The 20644-nt window shown below is 29.6% G+C and overlaps 3 protein-coding genes across 3 annotated transcripts; 1 reads left to right on the top strand and 2 right to left on the bottom strand.

The window, feature by feature from the left end:
- The first annotated feature begins 1049 nt into the window (after positions 1-1049).
- LOC107624259 (protein LATERAL ROOT PRIMORDIUM 1) lies at positions 1050-4388 on the top strand. Its single transcript, XM_016326746.3, has 3 exons — positions 1050-1828; positions 2783-3119; positions 4211-4388. The coding sequence occupies exons 1-2, from the start codon at positions 1297-1299 to the stop codon at positions 3100-3102; spliced, it is 852 nt and encodes a 283-aa protein (XP_016182232.1). The 5' UTR covers positions 1050-1296; the 3' UTR covers positions 3103-3119; positions 4211-4388.
- Positions 4389-6127: 1739 nt separating this feature from the next.
- LOC107621226 (phosphatidylinositol 4-phosphate 5-kinase 4-like) lies at positions 6128-12647 on the bottom strand. Its single transcript, XM_016323260.3, has 8 exons — positions 12182-12647; positions 10870-11644; positions 9995-10162; positions 9748-9913; positions 8595-8711; positions 8323-8516; positions 7289-7492; positions 6128-6416 (listed from the first exon to the last, which is right to left on the bottom strand). The coding sequence occupies exons 1-8, from the start codon at positions 12645-12647 to the stop codon at positions 6128-6130; spliced, it is 2379 nt and encodes a 792-aa protein (XP_016178746.2).
- A 4302-nt stretch (positions 12648-16949) lies between these two features.
- Positions 16950-18957, bottom strand: LOC107624302 (NADPH:quinone oxidoreductase). Its single transcript, XM_016326797.3, has 3 exons — positions 18721-18957; positions 18460-18651; positions 16950-17366 (listed from the first exon to the last, which is right to left on the bottom strand). Exons 1-3 carry the CDS (start codon positions 18836-18838, stop codon positions 17065-17067), a joined length of 612 nt encoding a protein of 203 aa, XP_016182283.1. The 5' UTR covers positions 18839-18957; the 3' UTR covers positions 16950-17064.
- Between the last annotated feature and the right edge of the window lie 1687 nt (positions 18958-20644).

Below are 20644 nucleotides of genomic sequence, written 5' to 3'. Positions count from 1 at the left end.
GGAGCTACCTTGACACTCGCAGATCCACTATGGGTTATTGCACCTTTCTGGGAGATTCCCTTGTGTCCTGGAAAAGCAAGAAGCAAGATGTGGTTTCTCGAAGCTCTACGGAGGATGAGTATCGGGCATTGGTAAATGCATCATGTGAGATTATCTCCATCATTGCACTCCTCAAATTCATGAATATTGAAGTCAACTCTGCCATGTTATTTTGTGACAACATTTCTACCATTCAGATGGCCACAAATCCAGCACTACATGAGCACTCCAATCATATAGAAATTGACTGTCACTTGATTAGAGAAAAGGTTAAGGTTGCAGCAGTAACTGTCAAACTCATACATGTACCAAGCAAACATCAACTAGTTGATATGTTCACCAAGACTCTTCCAGCACCCCAATTTCGTTTCCTCATGTCCAAATTGAAAACATACAACTTGTATGCTCCAATTTGAGGGGGGAGGAGGGGGGGATATTAGGTATTATGTGTCAGAGTCAGTTAGTTTTAGTCAATTAATTGAACCACATCCTATATATATATATATATATACACTTGTATGACTTCACAATTTGACACATTATTCAAAAATTAGAATTATTTTTTACATTACTCTGTGTTCATCTAACACTAACATAACAAAAATAAATTATGACTAATATTATTTAAAATTTTATTGTTTAATTTAGTTGAATTTAATTCATAAAAAAACTTAAATACGTAATATTACTCTTTTAAGTATAATATTTTTAATTTTATTTTTTATTTTCATTATTTTATATTAAATAATAAAATAATAAAAAATACTATATACAACCAAAATTCAAAATTTACAAAAATTTAAATTAATTAAATGATCAACTCATTTATCTATTTAAATAAATGTTAGAATTCGAATTTTACTTCATCCATTCATCAACCCATTTACTAACCACAAAGATAAATATTCGATGAGCAACACACAAAAAAAAAAAAACAAAAATATATTTGATTGTACATTTTTAATAATAGTTACAAAATTATGTAAAAAGCATAGGTAGCATGAATTCTCGGAGAATATAAAGATAACAATCTCTATCCATCTAGAAACCTGTAAGTAAGTGGGACTTACAGTGTCAGAGAAAAGAGAAAATAAAAAGAAAACGAAGGCACATACCCTTTTTTCTGAAAACATCCACCACTATGGCAGATTCAAACCATACATAGATCACGTTTGCATCAAAAGAATCGAATCTCACCTTCTCTTCACACACACTCATTACTCATTAATCCCAAAATCCTCTAATAAGAACAACAAAATGAGTATGTTAGGCCTCACAGACTTAGTTTTCATAGCTCCAAATCCTTCTTCTCTTCACCACCATCGCCAACAACAACTGATTTCAACGGAAAACGACAACAACAACAACCCTCTGAGCGTTGGTTTCGGCATTTTTCCACTCTTAGCAGCCACGCCCTGCGTTCAGGTAGTTCAGAATCAGAGCAATGAGGAGGCGATGGAAGATTCTGGAAAGAAGAAGAAGAAGATCGACGAAGATGAAAATGGCGGTGAATTTAGGGTTTGTACGGACTGCGGAAACAGAGCGAAGAAAGATTGCGTGTACAGACGGTGCAGGAGTTGTTGCAAGGGGCGTGGATATGACTGTACCACTCACGTGAGGAGCACGTGGGTCCCTGCTCTGAAACGCCGCGAGCGCCACGTGGCGGTGACTGGTGTTGGTGGAGAAGCTGCTAATAAGAGGACAAAGAACAATAATGGATGTGCAAGTGGAAGTGCTACCTCTCATTCTCATACTTCCACCAACTCTGATTCCTGCTATTCTCATCAAGGTCATGCTTTTTGCATTTGCTTTTTTTCTCTTAAATTCCTTTGCCAAAGTTTAGTTTATGGATAAAATTTAGGTGTAGTCAACCTCGCGTAAATTTCATAGTTGTAAGCCGTTAAATAATTTAAATAATTTATCTAAATTTTTATCTAACAAATCTCAATTATCAACTTTACTTGAGTTTGAATTCACATCAGTTTTCACATTTAGTTTCTGACTCATAGAAATTGGGTCAGACAGGAATGATAAGTTTGGAAATTAAATTTAGTAAATTGAAATTTAGAAGACTAGTTTGAAGTATGCATACAACTTGAAGCGATTGATTTGAGTATTAAATATTTTACAACTTTTAATATAATCATCCTAAAGAGACTGACGTACAACTATCTAAACGTAAAGTTAATAGTTAAAAATTGTAAACGATATAGTTTAGTTAAATGATTTAATGATTTTTAATTATTAACTTTAAATGAAGATATCTGTACGTAAATCGTCACTCTTGAAATTATTTATGAAAAGATGTGTTGCTCATAAAATGAAGTTTTTGCAATATCTATCAAATAATTTGATATATTTGATTAAGTTGTTATTTAATAATTTTTAATTATCAATTTTACAATAATTTCGTTTGAGTGGTTATCCAAAATTATTTACTTAAACATGACGGTTATAAGAAAATGATTTTTAAAATTGTTGAATAATTTATTATGTTTGACTATTAGTAGTGTGATCATTCTTAAAAATAGCCAAATACTAAGTATTGAATATCTACTATTAAATTTATACAAAATGTTGGTAATTTTTCAGGTACAATAATCTTTTATTATATGAACGGACAATTTTACATGTAATATTATTAATTAATTTACACTACAAAAAATATGTCGCCAAAATGTACATTTCATTGAATATTATTTGAAATTAAAATTGAAAATATTGGATTGAATTTTTCACTCAGATGCTAGGTTCAAAGAATCATTGCCAGGTCATGTTCGTGCACCTGCTGTGTTCAGATGCCATAGAGTCTCAACTGTTGGAAATGGTGAAAATGAATTTGCATATTTAGCAACGGTTCATATAAGTGGCCATGTATTCAGGGGATTTCTCTATGACCATGGTGTTGATCCCAAAAATACAATAATGCCCTCCTATGCTTCAGAACTTCAACTAGGAAACAACTGCATAAGTAATGGGAAGAACAAGGAATGTTCTTCTTCTGCAATTGGGGTTACAACCAATGAATATGATAATCTCTATTCTGCTTCTGCTGCTAGCTAGTTCAACATTGATTTAAGGTACATACAAAGCTTTGTTCAATGCAATTTTCTCTTTTTACACTCTTGTTTTTTGTGATACATCCAAAATATTTATTTAAATAAACCAAACACAATTTAGAGCCATTTACACTTTCATAGAAAAGAAGCAAGTGTGCATTATTTTCCATGTCTTTGTCACATTTCCACTACATTACATGTGTTTTCCATGCTTTACACATCAAGGGCATAATTTTGGGACATTATTGTCTTTGTCACCTTTTTTTTTAAGATAAAAATTTAAATAAAAAATAGTAAGTTTTTCACTTTTTCTAAGCTCCCTCACCTCCCCCAAATTCATATATAGTGTTGTATGAATCAAAAGACAGCACATAATAATGTCATTTCTACACACACCAATGCCATTCACCCATGTCAACAACTTTTTTTCATGCTCTCTTATGTTTTCTTGCATAGTAAGATTTTCACCAATTTGTTATGATTCCCCCCATCACTCACACCAAATTATTGCAACCAATGTACTCCAAAACACGGTTTAATTACTTAATTTAACATTATGCTTTTCCAAGTTTCCATAGTGAAACATTTTTCTTTTTTTCTTTGGAGAAGAAAAGGGTGAAAAGCCAAAAGGGAGTGATGAACATGATTATGGAATGAAATAAGTGGCTGCAAAAGCATAGTGTAGTGTCATGTTACTAAGTTTTAACAATTTTGTCCTTTATTTTGTTATTATAATATTATTTTATTGAATACCCTTCTACTTAGGACTTTAGGGTGAAAAATATCAGTGACTTCCCATAATGAAGCCAAGTGTAATTGCAATCATCTTTCTCCATATAGTCCCTTTTGGTAGGGTCTTTTATTCTCATTGCCTAACATGTATTTGCCTTCTATTTCATTGTAATAAGGTTCCTTTTGTTATTTATATTGTTCAATGCCTTCAAGTTGCTCTTTATTGTTTCTTTTTATATATGGTTTTAGCCCCTAATTATCCTATTTTTTCAAGATGTGTCTAAAGTAAATAGAAACCTCAAGTGTAGTAATAATGCTTTTGCATCATTTATCCTATAATTAATACTAATTATAACTAAACCTTGTGTGTTCAATGACAGGTAATGGATCAACTTAGGGTGTCTCCAAATGAAGTTAGTTTCATTCTGCAATTTTGCCAAGTGGTCAAGTAATTATGTAAATTTCTCTCTACAAAATATAAATGTTCATATGCTTGTATAAATATGAGATGTCCCTTTTCATATCCAATCCTTAATTAAATATTTTACTTTGATCTCATCTTTATATTATTATTATTATTATTATTATTATTAAGTTCTTATTAATTTGGAAAAGCTTATTGTTTAGATCTAGGTTATTTTGAAAATGATTTAGATCCTTTACAATTTTTTCTTTTTTGTGACTTACAAATTTTATTATTGTTCATACTAAGTGATCCTTGTTGATCTGTAAATAACTACCAAGTGGATAAAATGATGATCAAATCATGTAACATATAACTGATTGATGACATAGATTTCTGCTTATTACTACCTTAATCATCACCTATATAACTAAACTATGGGAAAATGATGGCACTAACCTAAACCACAAACTTCGACAATTATAGGATTAAAAACTATATTTTTTTTTCCTTAAAAGGAAACAATATTTAACAACTACTAATCCCAGATTTTTTATAGGACTGAAAACTTAGTTAACTTTCTTTTTCTTTTTCTTCTCTCTCTCTTTTCAAGGTCTTCATGATTAAATGAACCCCTCCAAGAGACGTTAAAACAACGTTGTCATCCATAATTTATTGTCCTTTTTGTTTATGGAATACAGCAAGCTAACAATAATAACGAAGGAAAATTTTCAAGTGTACCGTCATATCGGTGTTTCAGTTATTTTTAATCGTTGATCTTAATTATAAAAAATATATATAATATATATAATTAAGATCAACGGTTAAAACTCACTGATACATCGGTACACGGTATACTTGAAAATCTTCCAATAACGAAATCCATTATGTATTTCTTCATATGAGTCTATGAGATATTGAGAAAGGGGACCACTAGCCACTAAGTTTTGATTTCTCTTTATTTAAATAAGTTTTTACTCTTCTCATAAAATATATATATTTTTATATATCTTGTTATTCAATAAAATTTAAAAAATCATCTATTTTAGTATTCATTATTAATTTATTTTGCTAAGTAATGATGTGACAAATTAAATATTAACATAATATTTTTTGCCACATCAACATTTTATTTTTTATCACGTTAGATTGAGTAAATAAATTTTAATTAATCTTCCTTAAAATGACTTTAACTATTTATCACAATAAGAAAGGATTTCCAAGTTCCAACTCCTTAATTCAAGGACAACTCATATATTCATCATCAAAACATTTTCATAGAGAGAACGCTTTCAATTATGTATTTATGTATTTTTTTTTTTACAGAAATTATCTCACCTTTTTTTTTGGGACGGTAAACATTGTTAGATACCACCCTACAAGCTTAGAAATAACTTTTTTCAAATAAAAAATAAAACACAAAAAGATCACAAAAATTACATGCAATGGCTTTGCACACGAAAACCTGATAATGTAATTCACTAATTCACAACCCTTAGTCCCTTCTCATATGTTTTTGCACATTTTTTTTGCTCTGTCGAAATTCCCAAAAGGCCTTAAAAATATTTCTATTTTTTTTTACTATCTTTTTGGGCCTTTTTGTTGTCATACTATTTACAATTGGAAAGGCATCACAACACCCTGACCAAAAAAAAAAGAAGAAAAGGCATCACAACATTATTGGTCTACCCTATACAACATACATCTTTTGTGACTACAAAAATGAACAAATTTAAGAAAATACATGTATAGTGCTTAGGCAAACGACAAACCCTTAAACGGAGCTCAAATTCGTGACAGATTAATCCCTGATCGTAAAAAACCTAAGAAAATACATATGTGTGAATCACTCACTAATAAGATGAATGTTTTTGCATCAAAATTACACTCTTAATTACAATGTATCTTCCACAAAAATTCTGAAAATGAAATCACGAAAGCGTTTGGAGTATAAGTTTGGATCAACCGCAGATATTGAAGTTGGATCATATTGAAATGATTTATATGCATGTTCAAGCCTTTTATTAATGTCATATTCTTGTAATATATCTATGATACCAAAGAAGATGACAATCTCATAAAACTCCCCGGTTGGTTCTCCCACCAACTCAAGGGAATCTGTGCTGCTTCTTCGCGCCGTCGTTTCGGCTCGTGCCGACATATTTATACCAAGATGAATCGGCCTAGAACAATAAACATAGTACAAATCAAATGTTTTTCAAGAAATTTAACTAAGGAGGAACATAAATTAGATGAGAGAACCAAAGTATGTTGTAATGCCAAACCAATATATCGTGTAAGCCTACTATCATTTGTTCAAATCCAAAAGGAGAAAAAATAGTGAAAATATCAAATATAAAAGTGCCAATTTGAGAGATTAAATCTTAAAGTGGTCACTGAAATTGATGTCATATATTAATTTAGTTATTGAAATTCCAATTGCGTTATTATCATCATGAAAATTGATTTCTGGATAACATATTGATCCTTGACTCATTTTCGATAATGACTCTGCAAAAAGAGTGATGAGCTAGCATTCTAATATCACGCTAAACACTAGTGAACCGTCAATATTTGTATTTGGCGCCCAATGAAAGATGTCATGCCATTTAGATGCCCAGATATATCAAAATGACGCTGCATCAATTTTTATTGGGCACCAAAAACAAACGACATCATTTTACTAGTATCCAACCTGGCATTCATATGTTAGCTTATCATTTCATTTGCTGAGTCATTGTCGAAAGAAGGAGGCTAAAGGACTACAAATCAATTTTCAGGGACGATAATAATGCATTTAGAATTTTAGAAACTAAAAAGCGATTTAAAACATGAATTTTAAGGACCACTTTAGTGATTTAATCTACTCTCAGAAATAATAAATTAACGATTTCTTGAAAATTAAACTCTCATTTAATTTTAAATGAGTTGAATTGAACCAAAAAAAACTCCATTTTGCTATAGTTCTTTAAATGGGTTAAGGAAATAATTATAAAGATCTTTATAAATTGAAGTTATATATTATAATTGAGCATATATATATATATATACACACCGGTTAGGATCTTCATTTAGATTATCATTGTGAAGAGCAGATAGGCGAAGGGCATCATTGTCAAAGTGAGGAGTTGGGGTGAGAGCTCTTGATGAAGGTGTGACACTGCCATCACTTGTTGTTTCCCTAAAGTGAAGACCAACCAGCATACTATAATCCATGATTCTTTCTTGTTCTAAGAACTCACAATCCTTATCCACTTGCCTGTATCAGTTATATTTAAGATTTATTAGAAATATTAATATATTATTAACTCATTTATCAATATTTTGTACTTCAAATGTTAAGTCAATATATATAAGCCACATTTTAATAAAAAAAATAAAAATAAGGCTTAAATGGTTGCATATAATGATATAAAATATGTGAGTGTTTTTCTTTGGTATTTGCAAAATATATATATTTTTTTTATTTTTGTATTGTTACGAGTATTTCTCTGTTAAGACGACAGCAGTTTGTTCAAAACATAAATTATTATAAATAAAAAAAGAAAAGAACAAATTATTATAAACAACAACAACAAAAAAAGAAAAAGTTTAATTATTCTGTTGGTTTCTATAATTTAATCAAATTTGTAATTAAGTTTTTTTATATATTTTTTCTAATTAGATATCTACATTGCTTTTAGTTTTATAATTAAGTCATTTTTAGTGTAAAAAATTAGAATTAACTGAATATATTTTTGTAAATTAAAGATATTCATAATTAAAAATCTAATTAGATCTTTTAACTACATGTATTTTGATAGAAATATTATATTAATTTGAACGTTTTTAACAAAAAAAAATCTAATTACAAAATTAAAAATAATATAAGAACTCAATTAAAAAATATAAAAATTTAATAAAAAATTTAATAAAACTATAGAAATATTATATTAATTTAAACGTTTTTAACAAAAAGAAATCTAATTACAAAATTAAAAATAATATAAGAACTCAATTAAAAAAAATATAAAAATCTAATAAAAATTTAATAAAATTATAGATAAATAGAATAATTAAACTGAACAAAAAAGAAGATATAAATTTCACCTGCAAAATTCTTGGAAGTAAGATTTTTGTAGGCGAAATATAAAATTGAGGTCAAGATCCTTAAGAATTGTTGTTGGGTCAATTTCTTGCTCAGATTTATCAGTTGTACGGCCAAAGGTTGAACCTTTTAAGTCAAATCGGCGATGAATGGCATAATCAGAACAAAATAGGTTTCCCATTATGACAAATCGAACCTACAATTTGTAAAATTAAATTAATAATAAAAGCTAATACATCAAAGTGAAAGTTTCTACGCACCTTAGTGTTGTTACCTTCTTATGTCCTGTTCCAGTTAGTTTAACACAATGAAGCCCATAAAACTTTGTGATTAGAGTGTTCTCAAAACCCCTCACATGTTTATAATAAGCCGGTAGCATTCTAAGAAAAACCTACAATATCATGGAAAACAAAACTAAATTTTGGATTCAAAATTAATATATGAATTATGTTCTGATTAAAGAGTTGTCAATTTGATTCCTAAAATTTAAATGATATTATTGTCATTTTTGAAATTAAACTTTGAACAACCTATGATGCATAGACACTGATACGGACACGGAACATGACACGGAACACGCATACATATAAAATATAAAGTATTTTTTAGATAAATCGTAATGATATTTTGATATTTTATTGATATTAAAATATAAATTAAAATTTTTAATTATTTTTAATGTTTTATTTTAATTATATCAAGTATTTAAAATATTTTTTTGGCTTAATAAATAATATATACTATATCTAAATTTATTTTAAAAATATATGTTAAGAATAAGACAGGACACGCTGACACGTGATGGTATTTAAATGTGTCCAGGTGTGTCCGGAGAATAATTTTTTACTTTTTATTAAGACACGGTCGGACACAGCAGACACGCGTGTCGGACGAGTGTCGGTGAGTATCGTGTCCAAAATGTGTCCGACACGCAGACACGATAACTCAACGAAGTGTCTGTGCTTCATAGTGAGCAACATAGTTATCTTTCGACTTCTTTTTGACAGCGACTCAATAAATAGAGTGATGAGCTAGCACTCTCTTATCACATTGGACAATGATAAAATAATGTCGTTTGTTTCGGCACCCAATCAAAACAAAAACGATGTTATTTTTGTAAAATAGTTCTGCGCACATTTTGATTGGGTATTTTTACTTCGGTTGAGCGCCAAAAGCAAATAATGTCATTTTACCATTGTTCAATATGGTAAAAACTGTGCTAGCTCATCACTCTATTTACTAAGTCACGGCTAAAAAATAATCGAGAGACCACTGTATTACCAAAACTCAATCTAGAGGACGATAATAATTCAACTGAGACTTCAGGAACCAAATCGATAAACGTCGTGAATATCAAGAACTACTAATAAAAATTTAGTCGTCAAAATTGAATAAACCAAAAATAAAAAATTTATAATAGAACTCACTTTTACTTCTGCTTTTTTCATTGTCTTGATCATATAGCGATCATCATTAGTTAAGTAAAAGAAACTTCCACTTTTTCCGGGAGAAGAGAGCTCCCTAAGAGCATCATTCCCACAAATTGATATCATGTAATCAGCAGGATCAACTCTGAACAATTTTCTCAAAGCCCTGCAAATGTAACAAAATAGTTACTATAAAATTATATATTTATCTCTAAAATTTAAAGTATTAGATAAAATTGATATATACCTGAAAACTACAGGACAATAATCTTTCCATCTAAATTCACAAGATGAATGAGGTGGTGTGTGCTTAGATCCTTTTGGTGGAAATTTAGTCCATACTTTTTCTTTGGGATCAAATGCAGAAGACTTCAAATCAAGTGATGCACTTGGAGCATGTTTTCCAACAGAATGCCTATGCTATGGCACAAGAAATTAATAATTTTGCCGTGAAAAAAATAAAAATAAAAATATTAATTATGTTATATGTACATAAAACATTTGTTGTTATATTATATCAACCACTTTTCTAAAATATACCGTAAAAGATAATAATAATATGTATATATAAAAAATTAATCATCAAATTAATTATTTATAAAAAATATATATTGAAGTATAAAATACTAAAATTTTAAAAATCGAATCGGTCATTCGATTAAACCAACAGAATTAGAAATTTAAAAATTTAGGATTAAAATGAATATAATAAAATAATATATTAATGTATAATATACATAATTTTTTAGAAAAAAAATAAATTTTTATATTTTATTGTTTTAAACTAGTTAACTATTAAAAAATTATATAGATTTGATTTTTTATTTATTTTGTGGCATTTTTTGTTACTAATTGATTTCTGCTTGAACCGAACTGAATTTTTAACTGGTTTTTAATTAACCCGATTGATCCGGTTGATTCAATCCGATTCTTAGAATCATGCTAAATACATACCAAAAGTATATAAAATATGACTAATTTTTACTGATTTAAAAGAAAATTTATAATATACACTTAGCATTTTTAGAAAAATATTTAATTGAAGCTAAATTGTTGCACTAGAAGCAAGTATGAGATGAAAATTAAATAAAGATAACAAGAAGTATATATGATTATTAATACCTGATACCTAACTGAAGGTTCAACATGAGTTCATAGTTTTTGTGACCTTTGGATATGGTTTCACCTTGTCTTGTAGTTGCATTAATTCTCAACAAAGGTGATGATGATTTACGCCAACTAGGAAGAGAAGAGTGATCACTTAAAGCATCAAATCCAAACTCTGATTTTCTACCACCATCATCACATTCTTCAAAGCTACAATTATCAAACCTTGCATCCATTGACATCCACCTTGGCCTCAAACCCTTATTATTATTACATTTATATTCTTCTTCAAACCCACCCAAATTCAATGCTTTTTGTGAAGGGTAAATTGAAACCTCTTCACAAACACGAATCTCACACTTACTACTTGATAATGCTTCATATAACATTTCACGTGGATCCAATTCAATCTTTGGTCCATCATCATTTGGATGATAAGTCCCACTTTGTTCCTTAGGATCCTTGCTCCATATTCCGACGTAGATTCCGCCGTCGCCCGCGAATCTATACGTACCGTTCCCTTTAGGGAAACCATCTTCCCAACACCCTTCATAACTATCGCCGTTGTTGAATGTCATTGTTCCTTCTTCACTAAACAATCCATTCTTCCATTGCCCATCATAAAAGTTCCCATTTTTCCAATGGTACTTTCCATAACCATGTTTCAGTCCCTTCTTCCATTCGCCGTCGTAAGAATCCCCGTTGGAATAGCTCTCGCTTCCATTCCCATGCCGGAAATCCATCACCCAAGAACCCTTATAGGTATCTCCATTTGAAGCTACATAAGTACCTGAAATTAACGAGATCAGAGATAAATAAGAGAGAGAATTAATCATATTAAAGAGAGTTAAGAAAAAATTAATTTCATAAGAAGAGGAATTACAAAGAGAAAATGATCCTATTCGTATTTATATCAGAATAAACAACGAAAAATGCACTCGAATAATTTTACTGTTAGTAAAAATGTCCTCAAATTTTGTTATCGACAAAATGTCTTTAAATTATTTAAAAACATAACAAAAATGTATATATGCAAACCGAAATGTTCTACATTAATAAAAAAGAGTGATGTGATTCTATGTTCTATGTGGCAAGTGAAATTTTGACGTAGCTAGTGAATCACATCACGTTTTTTCTTTAGATATTTTTGACACTTTTTTTAAATTATTTGAATTTATTTATGTGAATAAACAAAATTCGAAAACATTTTTGTCAGCATCAACATCATTTTAGTCCATTTTTAGCAATTTATCTTTTATATTATATCACACTAACTAATAAAACTATTCTAATTGAGCCTCGAACACACTTTTATTCATTACAGTACCTTCTCCATCCATGAAACTGCACTTGAAATCGCCGTCGTATCTGGCGCCATTAGGCCAACTAAACCTCCCTTGTCCCATGATGTTACCTTTGCACCATTCACCAACATACATGCACCCATCTGTCCATAAGTATTTGCCATAGCCATGGGGGAGCTGGTCGAGCCGATCGCCGGTATACATGTCACCATTGGGGAGGATCTTGTCAACATGGCAAACCTCTGACGATGTAGAACTAATATGATCACTATCGTCGTCGTTGTTGTCATCGTCATGGTGGTGGTGGTGGTCCTCATCGTCTGCATGGGCCACGCTTTTCGGTCCAAAAATAATGTTCCCTCTCTTCTTTTTTGAACTCGTAGTTTTTCGAACTGTTGCTTCCCATGTCTTCACAATATCATTAAACTCTTTGCTCATTCGCTTAAAGGTATCCACTTTGAATGAACACATTTTTCTACTATTCACCATTACCTTTTTTTTAGCGACGGATTCAGAAAATTTTAGTAACCAGACTACGGATAAAATATATATGCGTATAAAAAGAAATTACATATTTTTTTTTTTTTGCTACAAACCCATAAAGGAGGAAACCTTAAAGAAAATGAAATGATAATTACCCTCTCAATTCCTTTTGATCCCTATGTGGTTTTGTAGAAGGGATTCTTGTGTTTAGATTTTCTAAGAAACAATGGTGTAACAAAAGGCTAATTAGTTGGAAACAATAATCACTATCTTCTTTTTTCATTGTTTTTGTGCAAGATTCTTTTTTATTATTATTTATTGTTTTGAACTTCCTTTTCTTTTGTTTTTTTTTTTCTTCCCTCTTTTTTGTTTGTTTTTGTGTCTTCAGTTGGGATTGAATCATAGGAATTCAATCCACGGTTCTGTGGTTCCGATTTCTGCTCCTAAATGTAATAGAAGATCAAACAGCTGGAAGAAAGAGGGAAAAAATGGTAGTGATGAGGATGTGTTTCATTCCATATTTGGCATATGAGATATTGGGAATAGTTATGGTCTAATTTTGGTGTTTTTTAATCCAATTTTTTGTTTTCTTACTTCCATTATGATAAGTTTTTATTGTTAATTAACTACGATTTTGGCTTGGCTAGATTGAAGTAGGTTAAAATAATATAAAATAAGAATAATATTAATTAACTTGAATTAGATAAGTAGTTAGTTCTTTTGTTAAAGTAGGTGTTAAAAATTTGAATCTTATTTTTATATATACAGTAACATATATTCTTATTAAACAAAATTAAAATATGTACAAATTTAGCTTTTAAATACCAAATTATAAAATTATGTGAGAAAAGAAAATTATAATAAAATGTATACTTTTAATTATTAAAAACAAAAGAATAATTAAAAAAAGAGTCTTATTACATATTTAAATATTGTTATCATTAAAGTTTAAATAAGTTGGGTCAAATTCAACAAAAATCGCTCAGAGATATGCGCATAAAATTACACATTTTTTTTCTTTTCGTGAAAAAATAGCACCAAAGTTTTTTAACTATGACACAGATATTTCTTAACTTTGACACAGTAATTTTTTAATTTTAACACTAAAATTTTTCAAAATTCTGGACTTAATATACTATAGTTTATTTTTTTGCTTCTTTTTATTCTTTTTTTTTTCGTGCATAATTTCTATGTTTTTATTTATAAAGTTTCGTATTTTTCTTCAAAAAAATTTTGTGTTTATTGTAAAGAGAATAAACCAAAAAGTGAAACAAAAAATTGCATAATTTTTTTTTGTTTTTATTCTTCTTAGACGATAAAACATTAAGAAACACGTGAGTGTGAAATAAAAATAACTATGAAAATAAGAAGAAGGAAGAGGAGGAGTTGTTTAAGAAAAACATATAAAACAAAAAATAGCACTAAAATTTTTTAACCATAACATAAATTTTTTTTATCTTCAATATAAAAAATTCGTAACCGTGACACATAAAATAGAATGTTACAATTTTCTCTTACTTCTTATTCTTTTTCGTTCTTCATGCAAAATTTATGTGTTTTTATTTATAAAGTTATGCGTTTTTTTTTTAAATTTTTGTATTTATTGTTAAAAAAGAATAAACCAAAAAATAAAATAAAAAACGGCATAATTTCTTCCTTTTCTTTGTTTGACTTTTTTATTCTTCTTAAAAGGTAAAATAATAAAAATTATGAGAGCATGAAACAAGAACAACTATGAAAATAAGGAGGAGGAGTTTGGGAGAAATATAAAATAGAAAAATAGTATCGAAATTTCTTATTCGTGATATATGATTTTTTTAATTTTAACATCGAAATTTTTTAAATGTGACACATAAAAACAGAGTACTACAATTTTTTATTATTTTTTGGAAGAATATTAAGATGACAACAACGATGATTTCGAAGAAGAATTACGCAGAAGAAGATGACATAAAACAGAATGCTGCAACTTTTTTTTAGAAAAATATTATATGGTTATCTGAATTTATTATTTTTGACCCGCAGTTAGCTATCAATATTTAAATTAATGGGCTAAAAGTTCGTTATTAGATTACTAGAGTAAAGAAATTAGATTGATGATTACAAGTGATTATCAAAAACAATAAATTTTACTGTCCTATAGTATTTCTCTTTTTCTTATTCTTTTTTAGAGGAAGAAGAAGATGACGACGACGACATTGAAATTAAAAAGAAGAAGAAGAGGAGATGATGATGATGATGATGGTGGTGATAATAATGAAGGAGGAGAAGGAAGAGGAAGAAAAGATGAAGAAAAACAAGGTGATAAAGATGATCATGATGATAATATTAAAAGAGGAGGAGAAAGAAGAATAAACGTATGAAAAAAAATACGTATATAAATTTGACTTAGTTGAATTTAATTAAAATAATTAATTATTTAATATTTTTATAATTAAAAATGAACGCCATTACGATCTGTAATAATTGATATTCTGAAAATCGAACCGGACCAACCGGTTCGACCAGATAAATCGGGAACCAGTCCATTAGCCAATTCGGTTGATGTAAAAAATCGTGTGGCAAAAAATCAATAAAAAATCGGTCAAACCGACAGTTAACCAATGAATCGGTCGATTTTTTAACTGTTTCCAAAGGTTAAATTAAAAAAAAAAAAAACCCGTATAAAACCTACCCAACTACCCCCTCACTCTTAGAAGAAAACCCTAACTAAATACCCCTCTCTCTCTCCCTCTGAGTTCCAGCGCCGCTACCACCCCTCTGAGTTCTAGCGCTGCCGCCACCAACAACAGCGTCACCTTCTCAGCTTTTCTGTCCTTGTGGTGTCGTCAAGCCCGCTTCTGTCCTCGTCGTCGTTAGCCGCCCCTCTTCTCCTCCTAAATCCCTTCTCCTCGCGTTGCCAGCTGATATGCTCGGAGCTGTTGTTGGCGTCACCGTCTCTGTCCTCACCGTGTCGTCAAGCCACTTCTATCCTTGTCGTCGTCGCCCTCCTTGAACTCGTCTCTATCCTCGTCGTCTTTGCCCCTTTGTCTTCGGTCCCTTTCTCTGTCGAGCTCACGGCGAAGTGCGAACGTTCCTCTCTGCCGCCGTGGACTCTTTGCTGTCTCACTCTGCCGCCGTAGAAAATTATAGAGTTTGATTATGTTACTTTTCCTCTTTCTTGAATTCTTCGGTAGTTCAATATATATTTTTATTTTGTTAATGATAATAATTATGATTTGCTGTTTTTATATTCTAGATTCTGATTGTTAGATAGATTAAATTCTGGTTGTTGTAATTGTAAAAAAAATTTAATTTGATTAACTATTTAATTCTGTTGATTAACAACAAAAAAATATAGTTGTTGCTGTTTTGTTATTTTTTTATTACTTTTGGAATATTTTTGTTAATGGTGGTTGATACTTTGTTAAATTTTTTTAGAATAATTTTGTTGATTTTAAAAAACTAAATTATACATTAATGCCAATAACTACAGCAATTTCTTTTTGAAATAATCTACTTCATAAAAATTTCTAAAAAATTTGAAAGTATATTTTTTTATGGCTAAAGTTTTATTTTGTTAAATGTAATTTATACTATATATAATTTATGTGTTTATTTAGTTGAAAAATTATTAAATTTAAATATTAAAAATTATATATTAATTTTTTATAATTTTATTTTATATTTAATTAAATCGATTAAACTCTGATTAAACCATAATTAGACTATTAAATTGTTGAACCGGTCATTCCACCATTTTATTAATTAGTTCGATTCTCACAAACCTTGATAATAATATTCATACAAGAAAAATTCTTACAAAAGAGTTTAGTTATAAATAACAATTAGGTTCAACAACTTACTAAAAAAAACAATTTTAAAAATAAGTAAAAGAAAAGTATGAGATGGAAGAATCTCTTTTTCCACAATGCAACTTTTCTTTTGCGTTTTTGACTCGAATTAGCAGGGGAAATAATTAACGTAACTTCTGGTTTTCCTTAATACATTTCAAAGAAGGAAAAATTACCACTAAAGACTTAGTAAAAATATGACTTTAAAATAAATAACTTTAATAAAAAATTATTAAAATTTATTATTTTTTAATGTATTTTATAATAAATAATATTAAATAGAATAAATTTAAATTAATTGAATTATTTTTTTTTTTTGTCCCTTAGTATTATGGATTTATTAATTACAACGTCCTTCCTATGTGTACACATTTTAATTGGTTTGTTTTTGGTGGGTTACTAATTAATGACCAGTCTTTTGACCAGAGGGTTGAATCTTATAACAATGGTGGTAGAGCTTGGTTACAAATTCGAATTTAACACAACTAATTTTTCATAATTATTGAAACAGAAATTTAGCAACATCTTAAAAGTGGTAGCAGAATGAAGGAAGTAGGAAGGTACATTAAGCACTCCAAATTTTGTTGAATTCAGGACTTATTGCCTTGAAGTCTCAAAGTCAAATCTTGCAAAGAGAGTAGCACATCCTTAACCCTCTCTCTTGCACTAGAGTCAATCAAGTCTCCGTCGTCGTTGAACTTTACCGGCGGCTGGAAAGCGTTCAAGTAGAACTCCGGCTTGTTGATGAAATGCAGATCGAGGAAGACTCCGATTTGCCGGAGATGGTATTGTGCTCTTCCACCGCCGCCACCTGCCGTTACGACTGCGGCTGCTTTTCCAGCCCACACGTTTGGTGGTCTTGAACCCCAGTCAAGTGCATTCTTCAAGAGAGCTATTAATCAGGAAACATAATTAAAATAAATTAATTAACCTAAATCTGTCATTTAAGCTATTAACGAATATGTTTTTTTTATCTTACATTTCTTTTATTTTATTTTTTTTTTACCAAAGATAGGAGACTCGAACCCGCAACCTCTTAATTGAGTATGAAAAGATTATGCCATTTAAACTATTACTCATTGGCATCTTACATCTCTTTTAGCACTAACTAACTATAACTTTTTAACAATAAGAATATTGATATCTTGACATTCTATTATACATAAATACTTATTTGATAATTGTTTTTTAGTGCATATAAAATACTTTTATATTTTAAAAGAAATTATCTGAAGATTAATTCTATAAAAAAGAGATATTCGTACGCAAAAAATAAAAATAAATATTTAACTTGATTTTAGAAATTAACAAAAAAAAATTATACATTTCGCATAATAGTATCCAACAACCCATCAGAGAATCACGTAATTTTCGGAAGCAAATGATTCATGACGAAATTACCCTCGTGACCATAGCATGCAGCTTCAAGCCTTCAACTAATGCTATTTTGAAGTTAATAAACGAGGATAGAAAAGACTTTGTATAGGTCTATGAATTATAATTCAAATGACATAGTCTTTTTATAATTACCTAAAGATCGTGAATTCAAATCTCTCTTCTTCTAATTTGAAAAAGAAAAGATGTAAGTAAAAAATTTTCATGTAAAATTAATATTTAATAACTTTAAATTTTTAAATAATAATTTAGCCAAATTTATTAAATTATTTAATAATTATCGACTACAACTATTTATGATAAGACGGTACAAGTTGGGGCATCTTCCAATTTCGAATAGAAAAATGATTAGTCAAATGGTGAATTATACGGTAAAGATGTAAGTTTACAGATTTTTCTTTTTATGGGATAAAAGAGAAATTGAAAAAAGTAAGATTCACATTTTGAATAATAATAAAATAATAAAAAATAACTATAAAAAAAATTTATTTTTTTTCTCTATACCATTTTAATCTGTATAATAGAGTGTCTCTAGTCAAATTCATCTATGTCCACAAATTAAATCTGTCTGAAAAGAAAGGGAAACTTACGAGTGACAGAATAGTTATAATCAGGAGAAGCAAAGAAACAGCAATCAGCTTCTAGAATCTTCTGACGGAACTCTTCCACTTCCGGCGGAAACCTTCCGTTCTGTTCAAGATCGGTGTTGAGCATTGGCAGGGACGAAGTGTCTATGAATTCCACGTGGAGCCCTGTGATTTGCTCCTTGCTTAGCTCGATGGCTGCATCAACAAATTCAAAAATCAAAATCTCACGAAAACTGTTAAAATCTCGCGATTACATGAACTTACCGGCACGAAGGAGGCCTCTGTTGAAAGAAGCTTTGCGCAAAGAGCCGCATAGAGCTGCAACTTTAATCACTGCTTTCTCTTCAGACATGGCGCTTCTACCACCAATTATCGAATGCATCAGATCTTATTTCTCACTCTCTATATATAATAATTCAATTCAATTTGACCAGTTTTTTTTTATTTTATATTTTTTGAAAAAAGCATAAGCCAGGTTTCTTCTTTTCTTTTTCGTTTTCCGTTACGTGTGACAGTTTTACTTCGTTATATTATTATGGCTGCTAACTCTAAATAATTTTTTATGTACCAAATCTTAGGTTATATTCATAGTAATTTAAAGTTTTTTTATTTAATTATATAATTTTAGCGGTAATTAAAAAATTTAAAATAATATAATTTTTAATTAAAAATATAAAATAAAATATTTTTATGTTATTTTGTATTAATTTTTTTTTTGATAATTTTATGTTATTTTTTTAAATATTAAAAATATAAAAAAATTCAATTTTTTTTATTTAAAAATTAAAAGGATGAAATTAGATTTTAAATAATTTTTTTTACTATAAATTTTAATTCTTTATACTTTTTGGATAATAACTAACTTAATCGTGGAGTCTTATCATTTTTATCTCGTTTAAAAATTGTTCGTTTAAAAATTGTTCCTAAATGAAAGTTTCCATTTTCCTAAAGATCAACAGAATAATTACCATTGAACATGAGAAAATATGGGGCCAATAAATTTAATGTACAATGTGTACAATAAAAATAAAATAAAAAATTAACATCAAATAATAAATAAATAAAGATTTATAACAGTTACGTACATCCTAAAAACGGCCTTCTTCTTCCTCATTTGATATGACTGTCTTCTTGTCCAGTCTCTTCCTCTCTCACTGATGCCATGCCGCCATAGACACCAGCCGCGATCACCCATAGCTCACACCAACGTGTGCACCACGAACGTCCAGCAGCATCGTCGTCACGCAGTTTGCGTCATTATTACGCAGTCCCGCATCGAGCCAGTCGTGCAGCCCCTCCCTTGCATCGACGGTTTCTCCCTCTCAATGTCGTCAAATCTATAAGGGACACACAAGTGTGTTGTTTTCATACGCCCATCACGCCTCGCAAGATTGTAAATGGAGAGACTCCTTTTGCATATGTTGGGTCCGTCGCACAGTCCAAGACCATCATGGCCGCCGCTGCCTTCAACGACGTCGTCTCCCCCTACATAAATATAGGTCCAAGATCAACGTAGGATAGCACACTAATAATTGTGCAAGCAATTAATTTTAGTCCATGATGCTCCCGTTTTTGTACATACAAACGCAGCCCACTTTAAAAATGCCTTGTCTTGCGCAGCCAACTTGACTTTCTTAGATTTCGCTTCATCAACCAACGGATTTAGATGCTGGATGTTCAATTATAGATGGTTATTTTAATTTTTAATTGGATGATTATTTTGTTTGATTCAGTTTAAGTATATACAATTAACAAATATTAGATGGTCATTTCATTAGGCAGTCGGATGATTATTTTAATAAATATGTAGATGGTTGTTTAATGGCTAGTGAGGGAGCTTCTAACGCGGAGAAGTGGGATGATTGATGAGGATGGGGTAGCAAAAGTTGTGAGAGAGGATATTTGGATAAATTCTATTGGTAAATTAGGATTGAAATGATTAATTTTTTGAAATAACTGTTTGAGTTTCTTTTTTTATTCTTGTATTGGGCCAAATTTAAAATTTATTGTCCCCATTTTTTTATATACACAAATATGTAATTGATATAATATTTTTTTATTGTTGAAATATTTTTAAAGACTATAGTCTATTAAAATGTTTCAATGTATTATTAATGTATATTTAAAGAATTAAAACTTTTTATTTTGGTTCTTTTGACTGATGTCTTTAAAATAATAAAATATTTTT

Source organism: Arachis ipaensis, chromosome B10 (genome assembly GCF_059453495.1).
Source record: "Arachis ipaensis isolate K30076 ecotype BB chromosome B10, ASM5945349v1, whole genome shotgun sequence".
In the NCBI taxonomy this organism is placed as follows: Eukaryota; Viridiplantae; Streptophyta; class Magnoliopsida; order Fabales; family Fabaceae; genus Arachis; species Arachis ipaensis.
Note: the sequence above shows the minus strand (reverse complement) of the source record. Positions and strands in the feature narration are given on the sequence as shown.